The sequence below is a fragment of the Pipistrellus hanaki genome (assembly GCF_964339955.1).
Source record: "Pipistrellus hanaki genome assembly, chromosome: 10".
Lineage (NCBI taxonomy): Eukaryota > Metazoa > Chordata > Mammalia > Chiroptera > Vespertilionidae > Pipistrellus > Pipistrellus hanaki.
In genome coordinates, this window is record NC_140512.1 from 64,283,854 (window position 1) to 64,306,048 (window position 22,195).

The 22,195-nt window shown below is 42.3% G+C and overlaps 1 protein-coding gene across 1 annotated transcript in view; it reads right to left on the reverse strand.

Annotated features, from left to right (window-relative positions):
• Positions 1-365: 365 nt before the first annotated feature.
• Positions 366-22,195, reverse strand: part of MET (MET proto-oncogene, receptor tyrosine kinase) — a 135,658-nt gene continuing 113,828 nt past the window's right edge. Inside the window, exons 15-21 of the mRNA XM_084896961.1 lie at positions 21,685-21,915; positions 19,733-19,813; positions 17,474-17,655; positions 14,210-14,319; positions 12,894-13,059; positions 2,605-2,741; positions 366-2,496 (exon numbers count right to left, since the gene is read on the reverse strand). Coding sequence (XP_084753087.1) covers positions 2,286-2,496; positions 2,605-2,741; positions 12,894-13,059; positions 14,210-14,319; positions 17,474-17,655; positions 19,733-19,813; positions 21,685-21,915 — 1,118 coding nt within the window. The 3' untranslated portion in view covers positions 366-2,285. The remainder of the gene's footprint in view (positions 2,497-2,604; positions 2,742-12,893; positions 13,060-14,209; positions 14,320-17,473; positions 17,656-19,732; positions 19,814-21,684; positions 21,916-22,195) is intronic.

Below are 22,195 nucleotides of genomic sequence, written 5' to 3' on the forward strand. Positions count from 1 at the left end.
TCTCTCCTCCAACTCCCAGCTAGGTATCTCTGGGCCAACTCCGGGGTTGTAGCTCCCCCGTCACACCTTGTGGTCCAAAATGCACGCTGCTGGAGAAGGGCATCATGCTCAAGTAGGAGCAGCGTGCCCTAGCAGTTCAAAATGTGTCAGAGGAACGTAGGTAATCTGGCAACTCAGGGCAAAGCCCCCTTAACAAGACAGAGACCCCTGAGACTCAGAAATGCAAATTCTTTTCAGCTGCCCATGCATTAACTTGATTAAGGCTCTCACACGGAGGCGCTTGATGCAGCCAGGTGAAATCAATTGTAGGCTTCCTGCCATTATGTAAATGTAGGTAATCAAGCATGCATAGCAATAAGCAAATCTCAGTGTACAAGGTGATAGATACACCGCTTTATTTTCAATTGTATGAGTTACCAGAACAATAACTATTAACATACAAAGTACCATCAGCTCAACTGCAGGTATAGGCAGTGACAAGTATCTAATTCTTAGAATCCCTCCCACAATCTGTCCAGACACATTAACCGAAGGACACGTTTGTAAATAGCACACACGGTTTTCACATTACGGCTTTCTCAAGCATAGACGGTGTGTAGACTTGGTGATGGGTTGTTGTTTCCACAAGTTCTGTGTGTTCTTGATGTATTCCTTTTCTTGACATTGGGAGAGATATTTCTTTCCACAAAGTAGGTTTACAATATTCTGTGAACCAGTGTCACTCTGGACACTTTTAAAATAGTAATATTTGAGTTGAAATATCTCTGCAGTACAGTTCCTTGTGTCTTATGGTGAGTTCCATCGTCAAAGAGCTTTTGGTTGTAATCATTCTCTTGCAACAACAGCTCAACTCTATTATTGGGTTCAGTGTAACACCCTCTTCAAAGCTTGCTGAGTGATGTAATGAGGGTGGGGCATACTGGCAATCAGCACATTTCTTTATCATTGCTTACAGCCTTTTAAGACCTCGCTGCTATTAATCCAAGCCTGACATGTCTTTTCTGAAATGTTCACAGTGCAGTATTTTTGTGGCCTAACGAAAGTTTTCTTATGTCATTAAAAATAAACATTTCTATAAAAATAGAATATTTAAAATGTTTACACAGAGAAGACCAGTTAGAGTATCCTGTGCCATATGCACTATACAGTAGTAAGCACAAAATCTCACAAAACAAAACAGCACAAAAATCCTACCAGAGGAACCGTTATCCAGGTGAAATAGCCAGAACTTACAACTGACCCCCCCCCTTTTTTTTTTTTTCCTAAAATACTCTTTGCTTAACACAGAACATGTCCTAATGCAAAAACTGGACTTCCCCAAAGTTTTATTGTCTCTATGTGTTTGTGGGATAGAAGCTGCCACTTGAAAACGAGGCTAATATTTCCAGTCCATTGGTCATTTTTCGCCTTAGATATGAGGCAGATTGGAACCAATGAACCTTTTAGACAGATGTATCTTGCTTTAAAAACATGCTAAGTTATCACAAAGTACTTCCTTTACTTCCAGTTGGCATTAAAAAAAAATCACAGGCAAAACATCTAAATGTCTACATTCATTCCATCAGAACAGTATCATTTTCAAACAGTTGATTTTTTTTAAGCAGCTGATTTTTAAATAACAAATATTTCATTATTATTAAACAATTTTATGAAAACCTTCTTAATGCCATCAACTATGTATATACAATACAGAATGGTCCCTATTAAACACATTTTGTGTCCTGCATTGCTTATGGACATTTCTTCAACAAAAGGAATGTGTATCAAAAATGTAGAAGGGAATGTTTACCCAACATCAATAATAACACGTCAGTGACTATATAACACATGAACTCTCTTTGAAATTTTAAATGAGTGGCCTGTCCCCAGCTACCTGGGCATCCCCACTTCTGAATTTTCAGTGGTCCAGAAGACCTCAAAACCAATCGCCTCCATTCCCCATATGAAATCAGGTCGGATCCTGATTTTTAAAATTCCAACCTAAAATTCAGGCTTTGGCCTGAATGCGACAGGAGCATCATCAAAGCTGCAGGGTTGCCATTGGTCACTGGCCTATGGGACCAAGCTTCTGGCTCTGATGCTTTGTCAGGTGACAAATTCCTCAGAATCCAGTCATTTAAGAGAACAATAGAAGGTCCTAGAGTAGCACAATTTTGGCAAAAGCAAAAAATATCTGGTGGCCTTTCAATGCGCAGGCAGTGAAAAAAACATTGGTCATGGTATGGACTGTTGCTTGAACAGTTCTATGATGTTTATCAGAAGGGGGCCGATGGCGTATTCATCCATCAGGTGCCTCCCTCGCCATCAACTTTATCTTGAGATGACAACAGGGAAGGGTACGGAGAAACGCTTTTGATATTCACGTAAGTAGCGTTCACATGGACATAGTGCTCCCCGATGAACGTGGAGAAGATCGCCGATATCTTGGAGACCAGTTCAGAAAAGGTTGGGCGCATTTCAGCTTTGGGATGCCAGCATTTTAGCATCACTTCATACCTGTTTCAGAAAGGAAGAAGTGCAGTGAGAGACATGCCACGGACAAGCATTTCTGTAAAAGCAAAGAGTATAAGAGCTTCCGAAGATGCTTCTGAAATTCTTACTCACAAGGCATCGGGGCAGTATTCTGGTTGTAAGAGCCTTCTGCCTTGCAGCAAGTAAACCGTTATATCGAAGGTGTTGACGTCAGGATAGGGAGGAGCCCCCCTTGTCATCAGTTCCCAGAGGAGCACACCGAAGGACCACTAGGCAGACCGTGGGAGAGAGAATCCAGGTGAGAAGTGTGACCACATAAATATGAAAGGCAATCAGTAGGTCTTAATAATGAAACTTGGTTTAGTGTACTCAATGCACGTGCTGTTTGGGGCAAACATTTCCTTAAAGGCAATTAATAGGTTATACATTTTAAAATTTGTTTAGCCGAAACTGGTTTGGCTCAGTGGATAGAGCGTCGTCTGGGACTGAAAGGTCCCAGGTTCAATTCCGGTTAAGGGCATGTACATTGGTTGTGGGCACATCCCCAGTGGGGAGTGTGCGGGAGGCAGCTGGTCTATGTTTCTCTCTCATCGATGTTTCTGGCTCTCTATCCCTTTCTCTTCCTCTCTGAAAAATCAATAAAAATAGTTAAAAATAAATAAATAAATAAAATTTGTTTAAACCAGAATTAGATAAAGTTTAGTTACAAGTAAATATGAAGTTTTCAAAAGGAGTATCTGAAGTCCACATGGGGATTAAGATTTCACCTGTAGTCAGTAAACTAGGCTTTCTAAGTTCTCTCTTGTAAAGGCAGCATATTCAAGGTTTCTATCCTTCTTTTTTCAATGGCTTCAGTACACTTTTAGATTATTAGTAAAAGAAGAAAAGTAAGCCTTTTAAAGTTACATTTGTGGGATTTCCAAGTGAATGTAAATAGTCAAGAATGTAATCATGCCTAAAAGTTAATGTTAAAAGAGAAGACCTAAGTAAAAATCCATATTAAAAATCACAAGTAATAAAACTGCTAGGCGACAAGGCTATTGAAAACTAATCTCAATAAGATATTTGTAACTTGAAATGTTCAAAGAGTAGATTAATAAAAACAGTTCTATCAATACTTTATAGGAAGACCGCAGGGACATGGGGAGGTTAAGAGATTTGCTAAAATTCTCCAACAAGTCTTAATTTACATTGGGATGAAACATCTAAAAGTTCTTGGCTCTTGGATCTTGGTTGGTCTACTGAACTTGACTAAGTATGCAATTTCTTGACTTACAGCACTATACTTGGAAGAATACATCAGATCATACATTTACCTCCTCCTGGACAGGTGCCAAGGTGAGAGTGACACATGAGAGTAAGTCAGCATGTGTAGGTCACCTCTGGCAGGAGACCCAGGAAATCAGTGCTTAGCAACATTTCCTGGACACTCACAGACCAAGAGGCACATGCGGAGAGAATGAGGCTCTGAGGAAAAAGAAGCTGGGAGAAGGAGAATACGGACAGGAACAGGGGTCCTCAAACTTTTTAAAGTGGGGGCCAGATCACGGTCCCTCAGAGAGCTGGAGGGCCGGACTATATGAACTACTAATTCCTACTGTAACACCTTGGCTGCGCTCACTGCCCAAAAAACCTGGCGGGCAGGATCAGACTCCCCTGGGGGCTGCATGTGGCCCCCCGGCCGTAGTTTGAAGACCCCTGGACTAGGAGAACAGAACATTGAGAAGCAAGTGTAGCTCATAATCAGCAAGAAAGAGAATAAAGCATGGCCAAAAGAAAGAAACCAGGTAGATACTTTAGTTGCTGATATAAATCTCCATTAATGGCTCTTTTGCCTAAGAGCAAGAACCTTAAAGGCCACTGACAGCCTTAATCCAAACAGAGAAAATAAACTCCTTCCCAGGTAGGAACTTTGCTGTCTTCTGCAGCCTTTCAACATCAAAGTTTTCAAAGCCTGCAAATCTTGGGCGTTCTCTCTGACAACTTAATTGTGTTAACCTTCAAGTTCCAAAGTTTGCATTAAAATTTAAATCAATTAAACAAGTATCTACTGACTTCTGAGGTGCATAAGTAGGTTACTCCCCAAGTTACTGGATAAGCCCCAAGGCTAATTAAACAGGGTTAAGAATATTAGGCAATTGCCAAAACAGGTTTGGCTCAGTGGATAGAGCGTCGGCCTGCGGACTGAAAGGTCCCAGTTCCATTCTGATCAAGGGCATGTACCTTGGTTGCGGGCATATCCTCAGTAGGGGTGTGCAGGAGGCAGCTGATCGATGTTTCTCTCTCATCAATGTTTCTAACTCTCTATCTCTCTCCCTTCCTCTCTGTAAAAAAATCAATAAAATATATTAAAAAAGAATATTATGCAATTAACTATCATGTAGAACAATAAAATATAACAATGGAGCAATAATAGAAAAGAGGTACAGTGTTGTGCAAAGTTAGGTAATAGTGGGTACTGAGAGAGGCCTCAGGAAGAAAGTGATAGTAAAGTGGGTGTTGAAAGCAAGGGAGATGTGTTTTGCAGGTACATGTAACGGGAGGGCAGAAAGTGTTCCCTGTGGGAGTGGGCCAAGGGCTGAGAGCACACATGTGTTTTCACTGAGGTATAAATGTCATAGTCACTGCTGGGTGTGTGGACTAAGGGAGGAGGGACAGGTAAGGCTGAAAGGGGACCCTGCTGTGGGGTTTTTGAATGGGGAAAGTGAAATCGATGGGACATGACTAGAGTTGAGCTCCAGGAGATTGCATCCAGTCAACACTATGCCTTAGACAAATAGGAGACACTGATAAGGTAGAGACCAGTTTTCTGAACAAGAACAGGTAAGGGATACTATTGCATACTGCAACACGGAAGCCTATGAGACTGAACTTCTAAATCAGGGTGGTGGGAGATGGTGTGTGTTATATAATGAGTTGGGCATGGGCATCATGCCTTAAAAAAATAATAATTATCTTGCCCTAACTGGTTTGGCTCAATGGATGGAGCATCAGCCTGTGGACTGAAGGGTCCCAGGTTCGATTCCAGTCAAGGGCATGTACCTTGGTTGCAGGCACATCCCCTATAGGGGGTGTGCAGGAGGCAGCTAATCAATGTTTCTCATCTATGTTTCTAACTCTCTGTCCCTCTCCCTTCCTCTCTGTAAAAAAATCAATAAATATATTAAAAAATGATTATCTTAACCTTGTAATAACTCTTTTATAAACCTGTAATGTAATTGATTTAATAGATGCTTTTTTTTTTTTTTTTTTAAAAAAGAAAGTTTGTATTATTGATTTTTAGAGACAGAGGAAGGGAGAGGGAGAGAGAGAAACAACATCGCTGTTAAAGTGAAACACTGATTGGCTGTCTCCTACATGCCCCCTACTGGGGATGGAGCCTACAACCCAAGCATGAGCCCTGACTGGAATCCAGTCCCCAGGCCTCTTGATGCACTGGTTGTAAGTAACTGCCTAAAACTGGAACAAACGCAACCAACTGAGCCACACCGGCCAGGGTTAAAGATGCTTTAAGGGTGAGGAAAGTTCTGAGAGGCTGATTACTTGTCTATGATAAGGTCTCCGTAACCAATAGCCTTGGCCAGTGGTCGGCAAACTGTGGCTCGTGAGTCACATGTGGCTCGCGAGCCACGGTTTGCCGCTCTGTTGACTAATGAGTTTGCCGACCACTGGCCTAGGCTACAGGTTTGCCTGAAGGCAAATTCACAAAGGGTAGAGAGTTGGTAAATTTCTGAGCAATAATTTGGATTCAGAGGAGAGCTGGAGGACTCATAGGTCATGAGAGGAGAGAGAATAGCAGTTGCAGGGCAAAGCCCTCCCCGCTGTCAGGGTGATGAGGGGAGGGGCAGTGAAGAAGGAGCATGATGTTGACCAAGAGAGAAGATGGGGGGATGGGAGACAGAGAGAGAGGGAGAGAGAGGTGTAAGTGAATATGCACCAGGAGTGATGGGAACAAGTCAGTTTTAGTTTTAAGACATAAAAGCTCTATTATTCACATTTACTGTGTGAACAGTCAAGCCACTCGAAACATCTGAGCACCAGAAGTGAGCTCATCTGAAGAATCCCTGCCCAACTTCATCAAAACAGTAAAGATCAAAGCAGTTATTAGATGTGAGGGATTGTTATAAGTTGCAAAAAATTATAGAAAAAAGTCCCTGCTGAGGTACGTAAGGTGTGGAGAGAGCCAAATGTGTGCGTTCAAGAGTAGGTCAACTGAGATACAATTTAATTTGTGAAAAACCACAACAAAAAAATGGGTAAATTGATAACTTTTTAATAAAATTTAAACTTCTACTCTTTAAAAGATAGTAAAATAATGAAAAGGAAAGCTACATGCTAGAAAAAAAAATATATATATCTCAATAATCCTGTATAATAAAGGGCTAATTACTAATTAGCAATTAGACTGAACGGCGGAACTGGAACAACCAAACAACCAGCTGCTATGATGTGCACTAGCCACCAGGAGGTGTGCAGGGAACATGGCAGGCATCAGCTGTGGTGGGATGGTAGAGCAGGTGAATGGGTCACCAGACCAAGGAGGGCACCAGTTGCTGTTTCAGTAACCTCTGGTGGTTACTGAAAATTCTTTGTTCCCATGCTGTGGTCCCGCCCGGCGCTTGCGCTTGCTGCTGGCACCAGCCCTGCTTGCACCCACTGCTGGTACCCGGTGCTGGTCCTGATTGCTCAGTGCCATCAGCAGGTGTGAGTGGCAGCTGATGGACCTGATTACCCCTGAGGGCTTCTCCACCTCCCCCTGATCCTGAGAGGCAATCAGGGCAGCAGCCACTGCTTGCACTGGCCCCAATTGCTCTGTGCCATCAGTGGGTGCAAGCAGGGCCAACAGACAGAGGTCTGGGGCTACGGCAGGAGGGGTTGTGCAGGGGCATGAAGGATGGGTCAAGACCTGCGCCTGTGCCTACCACAGCTTCATGGCCCACAGTTCCTTTTAAGATGCATGAATTCATGCACTGGGCCTCTCGTTCAATAATAAAAAGTAACCCAATTAAAAAAACAACAAACAAAACCAGAAAATAAATTCTAAAACTTAAACAAATGGGCAAAAGTTTTGAGCAGGAATTTCACTAATGGAGGCAGAAGAATGTCAAAGAAGTACATGAAAAGATGCTCAATATCATTAGCCATTAGGCAAATGCAGATGAAGAAGAAATTGAGACACCACTATGATCTATTTGAATAGCTAAAATCCCCAAAACTGACAATGGCAAGTGCTGGGAAGAATGCTGAGCTGAAACTTATATATTCCTGGTAAGAATATGAAATGATACAGACTGTGTAGAAAAACAGGTGGCAGCTCCTCATAAAGTTAAATATAACACTTATCTTACCACCCAGTAATCCTACTTCTAGATATTTACCCAAAAGAAATAAAAATTATGTTCACACAAAAACCTTTAAGCAAATGTTAAGGCAGTTATAATTACATGTAAGTAGCTGCCTAAAACTGGAACAAACCCAAATGTCCTTCAGATGGTAAATGTATAAACAAAATGTGGTACATTTGTACAATGCAATACCACTCAGAAATAAAAAGGAGTGAATCGCTCTATGAAAAACAGTATGAAGGGCCCTTAAAACATTAAAGACAGAACAACCATATGGTCAAGTAATCTCATTTCTGGGTGTATAACCAAAAGAATTGAGAAAGGACCTTGAAGAGACACTTGTATACCCATGTTCAAAGCAACATTATTCCAACAACCAAGAAACCTAAGTGTCCACTGACAGATGGACAAAGCAAATGTGGCACATTCATATGATGGAATATTATTTACCCTTCAAAAGAAGGAGATCCTGTCATGTGCTACAACCCAGATGAACCTGGAGGACATTACACTAAGTGACATAATCCAGTCACAACAAGCTAAATAACACATGGTTCTACTTACATGAGGTGCCTAACGCAGTCATACTCTTAGGAACAGAAAGTAGAATGGTGGTTGCCAAGAGGGTAGGGTGAAAGGAAAATGGGAAGTTGTCTAGAGGATACAGAATTTCAGTTTTACAAGATGAAGAGATCCTGTAATGTGCATGTAATTAACATTATTGTACCGCACCCTTAAAGATGATAGATTTTTTGTTGTGTATTTTTTTACAATAAAAAAGGAAGTGAACTACTGATACACTGATACTACTGACATAACATGAATGACCCTTAAGCGTGTTATGCGAAGTGAAAGGAGACAGACTTGAGGACATTCTAGGAAAAGGTAAAACTATAGACACAGAAAACGGGCCAGTGGTTCCCAGGTAGTAGGGGCTGACCACAAAGGGGCACCTGTTCTACATCCTGGTTATAGTGCCGCTGGTAGTCACATAACTGTATGGTCCAGACATCCCCGTTTGCTTCCCAAGGACCGCTATGATCTAGTATGAAGATATTTTTCTCAATTTTATTCTCATAATTCCACTTTGTGTCCTCCTGGTTCACAGGTCGATGCTCAATCACTGAGTCACACCGACTGGGCTAAAATCATCAGTATTAAGTAATACTTTTATTCCACCTGGGTTTATCAGTCAAGTAAGTCCATGTTATCTATGTTGCAAAATTTGTCAGCAAAAAACCCAACTGGGTATAATAAAATTTTCATAAGTAATCTAAACTTAATTGTTAGGAGCAAGCGAATTAAATAAGTGTAATGATATAAGAAGTTTCTTTTATGTTAACTCTTTTTAAAAATATATTTTATTTATTTTTTTACAGAGAGGAGGGGAGAGTGATAGAGAGTTAGAAACATCGATGAGAGAGAAACATCGATCAGCTGCCTCCTGCACACCTCCTATTGGGGATGTGTCCACAACCAAGGTACATGCCCTTGACCTGAATCGAACCTGGGACCTTTCAGTCCGCAGACCAACACTCTATCCACTGAGCCAAACCAGTTAGGGCTATGTTAACTCTTTAGCAATAATTATACAGGGTGGGAGCAAAAGTAGGCTTACAGTTGTGAGTACACAAAATACAGAGTTTATTCTTGTACTATTATTTATTAATTATTATATTATTTTCCATACAAGCAACTCTAAACCACCTTTTGCCACACCTTGTATTGTATGTGCACTTAAATAGCTTTCTCAATCTCTTTGTAACTTGAAGCTTTAAAGTTTTATGAAGTTAAATGATAAAAATTATTGAATATATAGAAATTTCCAAATAACATAAAATACTGAAACAGTAACTGTTAGATAAGTCTAAGGTTACCTACTATTGACCTCTTATTAAAGAGAAACTAAATGATACATTTAGATCTGTTAATAAAAACATTTTGTGCTTTGCCAGTAAAAGAACCTATGTTTCTAAAGGTTAAGAAACAGATTAATAAATTTGCCAATAAAAAAAATGCTAATTACTTACATTTTGCCTTAGAATTAAGGTTCTAAGGGTTACAAATTTTAATTAATATGGAAGGAAATGATGTGAGTTTTTAGGAAGGAAGGCATTAAGCATGGAAATACATTTTTGGGGAATTAGTAGAAAGTGATTTGTCCTAAAAAAAAGGTTGGTTGTTTCAAATTGAGTAAGAAGAGACAAACTAAGAGGGACTAGGAAAGTTGTAGAAGTTTTGTAGAAAAGGAACCCTGAGAAAGAAAATTTTAAGTATGATTAAAATAGATTTAATAGAGTAAGTTAATTTAAGTAGCCACAATAAGCTAATCCAGAATTAGAGTTTGGTTTTTTTTGTTGTTTAAATTTCTTTATTGAATATGATATTACATGAGTTTGGTTCTTTTTCATGCTATCAAAAATGACCAAGTTTTTATATATTGTTCTGCTCCTGATGAGATGTTTTCTACCTACAAAGCAGGGAAAAAGCAAACATTATACTCATACAGACTATGAATCTGGAAGCTAAAAAATATTTTCAATGGAATGTAAAATGATTTTATTCTTCTAACCATGAACTCTGACCCCTTTCAGCAGGAAGGAGTCAGAAAGGTCTTCCCCCCTTCTTCCTCAAGATCGAGAAATGATTAAAAAAAATGAGGGAAGGGGAGAGGGAGGAATTGAAACTGAGGGTCCTTATGACTTTGATTAAATTTAGCTTTAAATCCTAGCTCTAGAAATTTTATTTATTTCTTTTTCTATACCCTTAAAAGACCTAGCCTTTGCCTGGATAATCAGCAACCCCGAAACAGCAGAAGACAATAGCCTGGACCTGACTAATGATCACAAAGTCTGGACTCTGGCAGGCTAAAGATAACTTCTTCACCTACATTGTGTTTCAGTTCCTAGGCTCTAATGTGGAACCACCTCCTGGTTACTTTCCCAAGAATCCAGACAGAGGGACACAGGAGCAGATTTCAGAATTGTCCTTAAGTCCTGAAGAAATGATTTTTTATCATTACCTTATCTCCAACCAATCAGCTTCCAGCATGACCCTGAGCTCTCTAACTCACAGTATCTTGAGATTTTCCCTATATAATCTGTAACCTACATGCCATCAGCAAGTTTTGGCTTTTGAGCATTTGCTCCTGTTCTCCTGGATGATACCATCTATCGCTATATATAAAAGCCTAAATGATGGTTATAACTGAATGACTGGAACAACCCGTCGACCAGTCGCTATGATGTGCACTGACCACAAGGGGGCAGATACCCAATGCAGGAGCCACCCCTGGTGATCAGTGCATCCCATAGCCAACCTTCCCTGTTCCCTCCCCCGTAGCCAGCAAACTTCCACGGTCCCTTCCCTTGTCCAGCAGGCCCCATTTGGCAGGTCAGCTGAGGCCTGCCAAATGGGGCCTGCTGGACAAGGGAAAGACAGGGCAAGACAGGGCAAGAGCCCTGATAGGCCCTGATCGCTGGCCAGGCCCAGGGACCCCACCCATGCATGAATTCCATGCACCGGGCCTCTAGTCCATAATAAAATGGCCAAGTATTTCTACACTGCAGTTCTCAGGGTCTAGTGCTTGGCTCTGCTAGCACAAAGTGGATGAACTTTTTCTTTTTTGTAACCATTCCAAGCACTGTCCTTCCCTCCAGGTGGAAGGGAGTGTGGCTCTCCAGGTGAGTGTCAGTGTTCAGACACATGCCTTTCAAAGCTGGCTCTGTCAAAGGAGGATGGCCTTTGCAAATAAAGGAGAGCGTGTATCTATCAATAGCTAGGTGCAGGAATAATGACTTCATTGCTAGACCTGCCTCCATCATAGCTTCCAGATCTCTCAAGGTAGAATTCTTACTGCCATAAAGTTGTGAGCTATGAGTGGCTGGGCCAACCCTAGTCTACTTTGTGTGAGTTTTGATGGACATGCCTTGTCTTCCCCGCTGAGCTAAAGCTTCTGGAGGACAGGGTTCACACTTGGTTCAGCTTTGGGCTTCCTAAGGATCTAGCATCTGCCAGACAAATATTTTTGAATAAATGAATTTATAAAAACATACTATCGATACGGTTGCAATGACCCTGGATATTAATTAAGTGGAAAGGAACAAAGGGAAGGCCAAGTGGACACATGCCTAGTAAAGTCTGGGTGTCATAGGGAAGGTGCGTGTTTGTCAGTCACACCTGGGAACAGGGCACTAGTCAGGGTAGGTGTGACCACAGCAAGCAGGAGGGGGCGCAGATTTGATATACTTAAGGTCCTAAGCAAAGGAGTACTTTCTCTTGCCCCTGGTGTGTTGCACCTGACTCCTGGCTTGCAGAGCTCTCATGCTCCTGCATTTGCCCACATGGCCCATGGCCTAGAACCATGGTTGGCAAAATATAGCTTGCGAGCCACATGCGGCTCTTTGGCCCCTGGAGTGTGGCTCTTCCACAAAATACCACAGCCTGGGCGAGTCTATTTTGAAGAAGTGGCATTAGACGAAGTTTAAGTTCAGAAAATTTGGCTCTCAGAAGAAATTTCAATCGTCCTGTTGATATTTGGCTCTGTTGGCTAACGAGTGTGCCGACCACTGGTCTAGGACACCAGACACAATGGACTGAGGGAATGCTACCAGCCTGATGTGAAACCGGACCCAGCTTCACCAATGGAGTGGAAACTCTGATCGCTGGCTTTGCTTCTAGCTCTGCTGAAACCCCAGCTGCTCCTTTTCCAGGACTGATTAAGGAAAACGCGATGTTGGAAACCGAGGGATATAATTCCACACAAATAAAAAGCACTCTTTCTCCCATGTGAGTCTCAGAAAGTTCTTTTTTTCAAGTTATGGTAAGGACCCAACCCTGAGCACCCGGTGGGGAAGGTGACTCCCCATTTCCACCGGTGGATACCCATTTCCCTTGCCACACTATGAGTGCATTAGATAACCGAGCACTTTTGCTTATGAAAAAAAAATGAAATTAGTGATGTAAAAAGCTTTTCTTTACAAAAAATAAAAAAATTAAGTAGCCATAAAACTACTGAAAAAATTTGGGCATGGAAGTAAAAGAGAAGAAGGTCTGGAGTGATCAGGAATACATTACCACGTCTGACTTGGTGGTGAACTTCTGAGTCTGTAGACTTTCTAAGGCCATCCACTTCACCGGCAGTTTGGCACCTGTCTTGTTGTGGACACTGTAGTATTCTTTATCATACATGTCTCTGGCAAGACCAAAATCGGCAACCTTGACAGTGAATTTTTCATCTAGCCTACAGGAAGGACACATATTGTTACTGGTGGCTGGAATAAAATCATTTATTGTGATGCTGAATTGTCTACAGAACACGTGACTTCTGTGCTGGAAACCCACAAATCCGTAACTTCAGGTGGGAGGATTCTAGCCTCAACCGACTAACACAGTATTATAATGGGATTCTTGAGTAAAAATGCTTGACATTCACATTACAAGTTTAATGAGCTAAGGAAGGAGATCCTGTGATGTTATGTAAGAAAACTCGTTTTGCTTTCGTAGATCTGAAGTAGTAAAATTGGGCCCCCCTCCCGATGTCCTTGGTTGCTAAATCAAGCGCGCCAACCGAGGACCCAAAGTAATCGCCGGTCATCACTTGTCCACGTATTACCATGTAGTTGTATAGGGGAGACATGACCAGGCCCTCTTATCTTACTTTTTCATTCTCAAATGGGCTAGGATAGTACGTAACACTTATATTTCCCACCACTGAGGTAACAGAGAAACAGGACACATAGTAAAGCATCTAAGAAAAACAGCAAGTTTGAACAAAGTCAATTTCTGCTCTCTGAGGCTGTGCATCCCTTTGTTTAAGTGGGCTTTTATGTTGTCACAGTGACCAAAACCAAGGTAGGAAATGAACGACACAGCTCTCCCGTTCGCGTGTACTGTAAGGCATGAATCAGCGCTCTGCAAGGGAAGCACTGGGTCGATTACAAACTGTTGACTACTGTGTTATACAGCCCAGGCAGCTGGACACAAACGAAGTTCTTTGAATTCATTCCCAAATACCACTCCTGCAGGCTGACTTCAAACCCCCTCTTTGGAAGTGACAATATGTTGGTATTTGTGTCATCAGCTCTCTCTTTGCTGTAAAAGGCTGAAGATCAAATTCTACCTCCCAACACTAATGCAGTGTGAAACCACAACACTTTTGAAAAGGAAAAAGGAGGAAAGCGCAGAGCAGCTGTTAAGACCCCCCTCTGGAGCATCCCTTTCTTTTAAATTCTCCATTTGACAGAGACTGAGGGCCCCTCCTACATCCCCAGCGTTTACATGTGGATTTAAAACTATACCGGAAATCAAGGGCTTTTGTTAGAAAAGCAGGGGAAACAGAGTCCTCCTTTTCGCTAAATGTGGACGGCGGGCACCGAGATTCTTATACTTACATACAGTTCCTTGCAGCCAAGTCTCTGTGGACAAACTTTTTGCTTGCGAGGTATTTCATGCCTTTGGCTACTTGAAGACCAAAGCCAATAAGATCTTTTACGGTTGGGTTCTGCAATCAAAGAGAATTGGAAACTCATAAACTAAGCATCTACTGTTCTAGCGAGGATCTCAGGATCCTGAAATGCTTATAAGAACGCCCTGTTGATTGATAATAGCAGCCATTTATTAAGTGCCTACTGTTTGCAAAGCACCAGGCTAGATGGTTTATAAATGTGGGCTAATCCTCATGCACTTCTGGAAGGCAGGGGTTTCATTTTACAGATGCAGAACTGGAGGGGTTTTGAAACGTGGGCTTTGTAATGATCAGGTGTGGTGAAGCCCACGGATGGGAGACCACCGCCGCGGAAAAGAGAGTTTGTTCTAAGCCGCAGGAGGCGGGGGCCTGCCCTGCCATGCAAGCCCACACAGGGAAGCACGAGGCGTGGCCAGAAGACAGGTGAGGCCTCATTGCGGCTTCTGTGGGAAGAAATGGGCAAGCAGGGTAAGCAGGCTTGGACTTGGCAGCTGGGATAATTTCAGCGGTGTGTGTGTGTGTGTGTGTGTGTGTGTGTGTGTGTGTGTGTGTCAGGGCATAGGCGCTGTCCCTAGTTGTCTGGTGCTTGGCCCTTAAGTGAGCAGGGCAGGGCGACAGGGCCTAGAGTGTGAGAGGCCTATGAAGGAGGTGGTTGGGATTTGGGCTCTGGATTGGCTCACCTCTGAGAAGGTGAGTTGTTCACCATCTCTGGGAATTTGCTAGTACTGTGTGTGTGTGTGAGTGTGTGTGTGTGTGTGTGTGTGTGTGTGTGTGTGTGTGTGTGTGTGTTGGGGGGAGGGGGCAGTGAGGCCCTAGAAGTTAGAGCCTCAGAAATACATGGTTAGCCCTAGCTGCTTTGGCTCAGTGGATAGGGTGTCAGCCTGCTGACTGAAGGGTCCCAGGTTCAATTCTGGTGAAGGGCACATGCCTGGGTTGTGGGCTCAATCCCCAGGAGGGGTCGTGCAGGAAGCAGCCAATAAATGATCCTCTCTCATTGATGTCTCCATCCCTCTCTCCCTCTCCCTTCCTTTCTGAAATTAAAAAAAAATAAAAAAGGAAATACACGGTTAATACAGGAAATTCAGAGAGAAATAAATCACCCACACCACTCAGATGGTAAGTGGAATTAGGATTTTAAACTAATCTTTTAGGCTCCAAAGCCCACACTGTAGCCAAGTCACTCCCATCAGAACCCCTTCCACACGTGCTGAAGCACAGCTCACAGCTCCAGGGGCCTGGACCCACACAGAGAACAGGAACCTCATTCTCTAGGAATTCCCTCCACAGCACTGTGTGGACAGTGGGAATGTCTTATAAAACCATAAGAACTACTAGAGGCCTGATGCACGAAATTCATGCACAGGGGGGGAGAGGGGGAGACACACACACACGACACCTCAACCCAGACTGTACCCTCTTCAATCTGGGACCCCTTGAGGGACATGCAACTGGCAGTCAGATATCTCTTTCACAATCCAGGACAGCTGGCTCCCAACTGCTCGCCTGCCTGCCTTCCTGATTGCCCCTAACCGCTTCTGCCTGCCAGCCTGATCACCCCCTAACCACTCCCATGCCAGCCTGATTGCCCCTAACTGCCCTCCCCTGCAGGCCTGGTCTCCCCTACTGCTCTCCCCTGCAGGCCTGGGTCTCTTCCAACTGTCCTTCCCTGCAGGCCTGGTCACCCCCAACTTCCCTCCTCTCAGCTTGGTCATCCCTAACTGCTCTCCCCTGCGGGCTTGATCACCCCCAATTGCCCTCCCTTGAAGACCTTGTTCCTCCCAACTGCCCTCCCCTGCTGGCCATCTTGTGGTGGCCATCTTGTGTCCACATAGGGGCAGGATCTTTGACCACATGGGGCATCCATCTTGTGTGCTGGAGTGATGGTCAATCTGCATAATTACTCTTTTATTAGATAAGATAGAGGCCTGGTGTACGAGTGGGGGCCAGCTGGTGTACGATCAGAGGGGGGTTCTCTTGGGGCCTGGGACGGCCTGGGTGAGAGGCCTGTGGTGGTTTGTAGGCTGGGCACACCCCCTGGTGATCCAAGCAGAGGCCCTGATATCTGGGGTTTATTTATCTTCTACAATTGAAACTTTGTAGTCTGGAGCGGAGCCAAGCCTTCTGCTCCCTCCATGGTGGCAGCCATTTCTGTTAGGATTTATGTATCTTCTATAATTGAAACTTTGTAGCTTGAAGTGGAGGCCTGTGCCGGCCAGTGTGTGCAGAAAGCTTGGCTTCCTCCATTGCTGGGGACAACCCTAGCCTCCCTCCTGCTCTCTCCAGCTCTGTGGCTGCCATCACATTAACAAAATAAAAAGAAACAGATGAAATTAATTTTCACACTATATTTTTCAATCCAACATATCCAAAATATCATTGCAACATGTAATTAATATAAATAATTATTAATATTTTACTTTTTTTATGCTAAATATTCAAAACCTGGGATGTATTCTACACCTACAGCATAGCTCAATCAGGACTGGCCATATTTCACATGTAGCTCATGGTCACAGCATGGGACCTCTCAGGCCTAGTGCATAAGAAGATGATAAGCACAATGAGGAAAAATAAAGCAGTGGAGAGGAGACAGATTGGAGGCAGGGGGCTGGGTTGGGTCAGTTGCAATTTTAGAAAGATCAGGAGAGTCCCATTTTGAAGATGCTATCAGAGCGAAGGCTGACGTTGAGATGTGTGGATATTTTGGGGAAGAGTGGTTCAGGGAGAGGAAGCACAGCAAGTGCAGAGGTAGGAGGGTGACTGGCCATTTTGAAGAATAGCAAGGGACTCATTTGTAATTAATTCTTCAATGTTTTTCATTGCTAACACTCCATGTGACTTGTGGCTAATTACACTTCTATGTCTCCTGTGTTGTGCTGTTTCTGGCTCATATTAGGCCCTCAAAGATGACTAAATGTACCTATCAGGGGGATGGAGCAAGGCTGTTTGCAGGGAAGCTAAGCATCATTGTCCCTGGGGAAACCCTTCTAGGCATCACAATCTTCCCTCCAGGATAGAGAATTTTCAGGTACAAGTGAACCAAACCAGCTCTCATCCATTGGAATGGTGCTAACACTGTACGTGCACTTCTTTGGCTAGAGCGCTTTGAAAAGGTTCAGCACAGCACGTTTTGAAAGACTGGCTGGCTTCCAGCTAGTTTACAGGTTAGTAAGCCAGGAAATGTACTTACATGCGTCTCATTTCTGATGAAGTTCCGAAGATCTCCATGTTTCATGTATGGCAGGACCACCAGCGGAGACCCCTCACTTCGAAGGCAGATTCCCAAGAGTGACAGCACGTTGGGATGGCTGAAATCTTTCATGATGATCCCCTCAGTCAGAAACTGGGACACTTCTCCTATGTCAGTGATCCCTGAGAAATCCAGTGGTGGAGACATTGATTTCATTACAGAACAAAGAATACTTTGTCATGTTCAGATAGGGAGAGCGATGGCATATAAACCATAGGATTCAAAATAAATAAATAAAACCATAGGTTTCTATCTTATCCCACTGCCTCATCCTCAGAGTGTTTTTTTTTTTTTTTTTTTTTTTTTTTTTTTTTTTTACAATCCATCTGTGTGAATGATGTCGCCCTGCACTGAGCTATCAAGTCATCACCTTGACACATTTTTGTAAGCTAGAGTCTAGCTAGCAGTCCGTTTGTCTGATAGAGAAAAGGAGAGGAAAGCTGGCCAGTCCATTCTGTAGTGACCTTTAGGGCAGGGGCTGGCAACTTTTATGTAGAGCCAGATAGTAAATCTTGTTTGGCTTAGTGGGTCATATGGTTTCAAATGCTCAGCTCTGCCATCACAGTGCAGAAGCAGCCACAAGAAAAAAGGTGTCTAAGTCTCAATAAACTTTATTTTGGAAAACAGGCGGCTGTCCATAGTTTTCCAACCCCTGGACTGGGTGGATTTGAAGATCAATGGTGGTCATATATCTAAACAGATTTTTTCCCCCTAATAGTTTCTAACCATTTCCAGATAGAGATCCTGAGGGCTTGACACGAGTCAGCATTATGAGGAATTAACAAGCTTTAATTTACTAATCTGACTAATGTCAGTCTCAGTGGTGATTTTTTTGTTTTACAAACACAATGCATTCTGGAACCAGAAAGTCCAAGAAATCAGTGCACACCAGGAGAGAGAAAGATTCCTGGGTGACAGGATTGCTCTTTGTCAGTGGGCAGTAGTGCTCTCCTGTGAGGCAAATTTATTGGAAGTCATATAATCTATCCAATGTGTAGTTAGGTTTTATATAAACTTTTCCTTAAATGACCCTGTGATCAGACTTCCAACAAAATCAACCATGTAGAACACTACTTAGCATGAAGATTTACATGTCCAAAAGGCTGAGATCTGACAATAATGTATCTTGCAGAGGAACCTTTAACTTGTGCATTTCAGCTTATTATTCCAATATAAATTTGTGATATAGCTGGTTAACATTTTTCTGGATGCAGCAAATTGTAAGCACAAATTTGGAAATTTAGAAAAGGCAAGCACATGGACTTGGCATATGAGATCTGTCAGTAAAGGTGGAGCCAGGGAAATGCTAATATGAGGAGCACACTGGGTTATACAAAACAGTAATTTATGCCATAATTATGGTCATCAGTAAAGTCTTAGTTTATGCGTGAGAGCAGTGCCTGTTTTTCAAACTGAGTTGCATTCCATTTAAAAAAGAGTTTCTCAGTAACGACTAAAATTAAAAAAAACAAAACATTCTAGCATTAAAAGCAGGGTAAGTTTCACTTGTTTAGAAAGTTTGTTTACGTGGAATATCTCATTCCCCAAAAATGCTGATAAGTGAGATATTACCACATTTACAACTTTTCAATTTTCTGCCAACATATTTTTTTTGCTTGTTTGTCTTATTTCATTAAAAAAAATCTTTTTAGTAGAGGTTGTGGTTAAACAAATAATTATAGTAATGCCTCTGGGTAAAATGAGTCATTATTGTTGTATGTGCCAACATGCTTCCAATAGTTTCCATGAATGTCACTTACAAAATAAATATTATAAGTCAAACATAGTTAAGCGATACTCAGCTCATCCAAGACTCATTTCTCCTACACTCTAACTTATGAGAGCCCTCAGATAATTTCTGAGGAGATATCTCAATAGGAATTTAGACCAAATTTTCAGCAATAGGTCCATAATTCCAGAAGTAGCTGATTTTTCCACAAGGGAAAAAGCAACATTTAATTATGAACTATTAATTTGCAAATTATAAAAGTAACAGCTCAGCCCATGTAGCTCAGTGGCTGAGCACTGACTATAAACCGGTAGGTCACAGTTCGATTCCTGGTGAGAGCACATGCCCGGGTTGCAGTAAGGGGTGTGCAGGAGGCAGCTGATCAGATACTCTTTCATCATTGATGTTTCTATCTCTCCCTCCCTCTCTGAAGTCAATAAAAACATATTAAGAAATAAAATATAACTTACTATTCAAGGATTTCACAGCACAATGGATTTTCTTGTCATTGTTGTCCAACAAAGTCCCATGATATACACACCCAAAATGACCTACATGAAAGAAGGCATTTGGTCAGTGCTGCATTACTTTGAACTATGTAATAATTACTCACTAGGCACTTTGTGATCTTCATTTCCTTTTTTTGTACATGACCAAAGACTACATTATTTTGTCTACTTCTGATGAACAATATTGCTGTGTGTGTGTGTGTGTGTGTGTGTGTGTGTGTGTGTGTGTGTGGATGCTGGGTGGGACAAAAGTAGGCTTAGAGTAGTTTGTATGGAAAATAATACAATAATTAATAACACAAGAAAAACTTTGTTTTATGTAAAACACTTTAAAATTATTTTAAGGATCAAATATCATCTTTTGAATATGAAAATAAAGTTTTGCCTACATGAAGAAATAAAAGAAGCTCTCTATATTCCAATAAACTGAAATGAGATAAAAAATGGTATCATTAGAAATAAGATCAGCATTATAGGGTAAGGATTTCCCCCATTAGTCACCAGTTAATGTGTCACCCAGGTTGGCTGAAAAGGAAAGGAAATTACTCAAATGAAGCAAATTCACTCTGAGTCATTGCACCCGGTTCTCTCTGGTTTCAGTCACTTCACCTTCCCAACAGTAGCCTTTTATCCAGGGGCAGTAATTCTCCCCAGAGGTGCCAAATGGCTGATAGCCGGGTAAGTCATCCCTTAATTAATTTCTGCAGCCGGCCAAGACTCCCCAATGCCTCCTATGTGAGTGTCAGGCATTAGTCTACCCTCTTATGATGCAAAGATGAAAAAATAAAATAAAATAAAGTCTATGATCTCAAGGGCTCACATTCTACCGGGGAAACACATATCAATAACAGTTAATATTTATAGAATCATTAATGATTATTACTACATTAAAAGCAATGATTGCCATTTAGCACCTTTCCTGATTAAAAAAAAAAATCTAATTTTATAACGCATAGAACGAGGACATAATTAGCGAGGCTACACACACTGGTGCAATTACTGGAATTTATAGGCTGGTGACAGCACTAAATTACTGACATGAAACCTGTTTATTAACAGTGAGGCTACTATTGGGAAGGGGAGCAGGAAAAAATCTGGAGTGTGTGGCGGAGGAATGTGTGGGTGCTCTCACAGGAGAGTGGGAAGCCCGGTGCTCCTGGGAGGCAAATGGTTGTGTCGGTGTGTTCTGCACCAGGCTGGCAGGTGCCCGTGCCACCTCCTGCAGCACAGACTGAAGAAAAGGGACAGAGGCCCTTCCGTGCCAAAGGCAAAAGCTTTTTAGGAAAAAGGGCAGAGTGCAGTTCATTTCCTGGCTTCTGCTTGGTTCCTCTCCCTGGTAAATATTTCCTTTAAGATGGTGTGCTAGCTATCATTGCTGCGTTGTCTGGCTTACTACAAATACTCCTTCTTGTATAAAGAAACTGGAGTGCATTGTAGGTGTGATATGTAATGTGTCAGGCCAGGAGAATGCTATAAACTCCCCATCTTCTCATGCTGTCTGTCCAGCAGCGTAACTCTTACAAACAAGGACCTCACACAGTCCCTGCTCCAGAGTAAAGGAAGGCTGGAGGGAGATGAGTGAAAATACTGGAACTGAAAAAAACGACGTTTCAGAAGGAAGTAAACGGCATCTTGTAAGAAATTATAGTTTAATTAGGAAAAAGGTGAGGAAGGAATGTGATTTCTTCTCTAATATGTTTGGGAGACTATTAAAAGGCCTCCAGAAACAGGGGCAAGTCCCCACGGACACCATGTGCAGACGTGTTTTTCTGCAGAACAGAAATCAAGCGCGCTTGTTATCACCGCTCTGTCAGCTGCCTTCACCATTGTCTACATTCCTAATCTGCAAAGGCAGGAGATAAAAGGCTTGCTGGAAAACCGTGTTCAACAGAGAGCTGAGTGGAAATACTTACCCCTTCCGATGACTTCATTGAAATGCACGATCAGGTTGCTGGGCCCGATCACTACGTGCTGGACGGCCTGGACCAGCTCTGGATTTAGAGCGCTGAGGTCAATGTGCACAGCATCCTGCAGTAATGGACTGGATATATCAGAGTTCCCACCGGTTAGGATGGGGGATAGGTCCATCAGAGGATATTGCACTTGTCTGCATGATCCGTTCTGAGATGAGTTAGGATAGTGATCTGCCAGATAGAGTAGAATTATTAGAAAACAATAGCGGGACCTCATGGTGGGGACGATAACAGGGGCAGAAAATGGAATAAATAATGAACCCTGAATTTTAAAATGAAAGAAATGATGCTTTTTATCATTGAATGAGGCTAGGAAGAGTCTTTACAAAGGAACTAGTTTAATAAAAATGGTAAGCTGGGAAAAGATGCTGGCATACATATAAAGTTTTTAATAAATTTCTTTTACATAGATTAAGCATTAACTTTGACATCTTGTTTACTCTCATTTCCT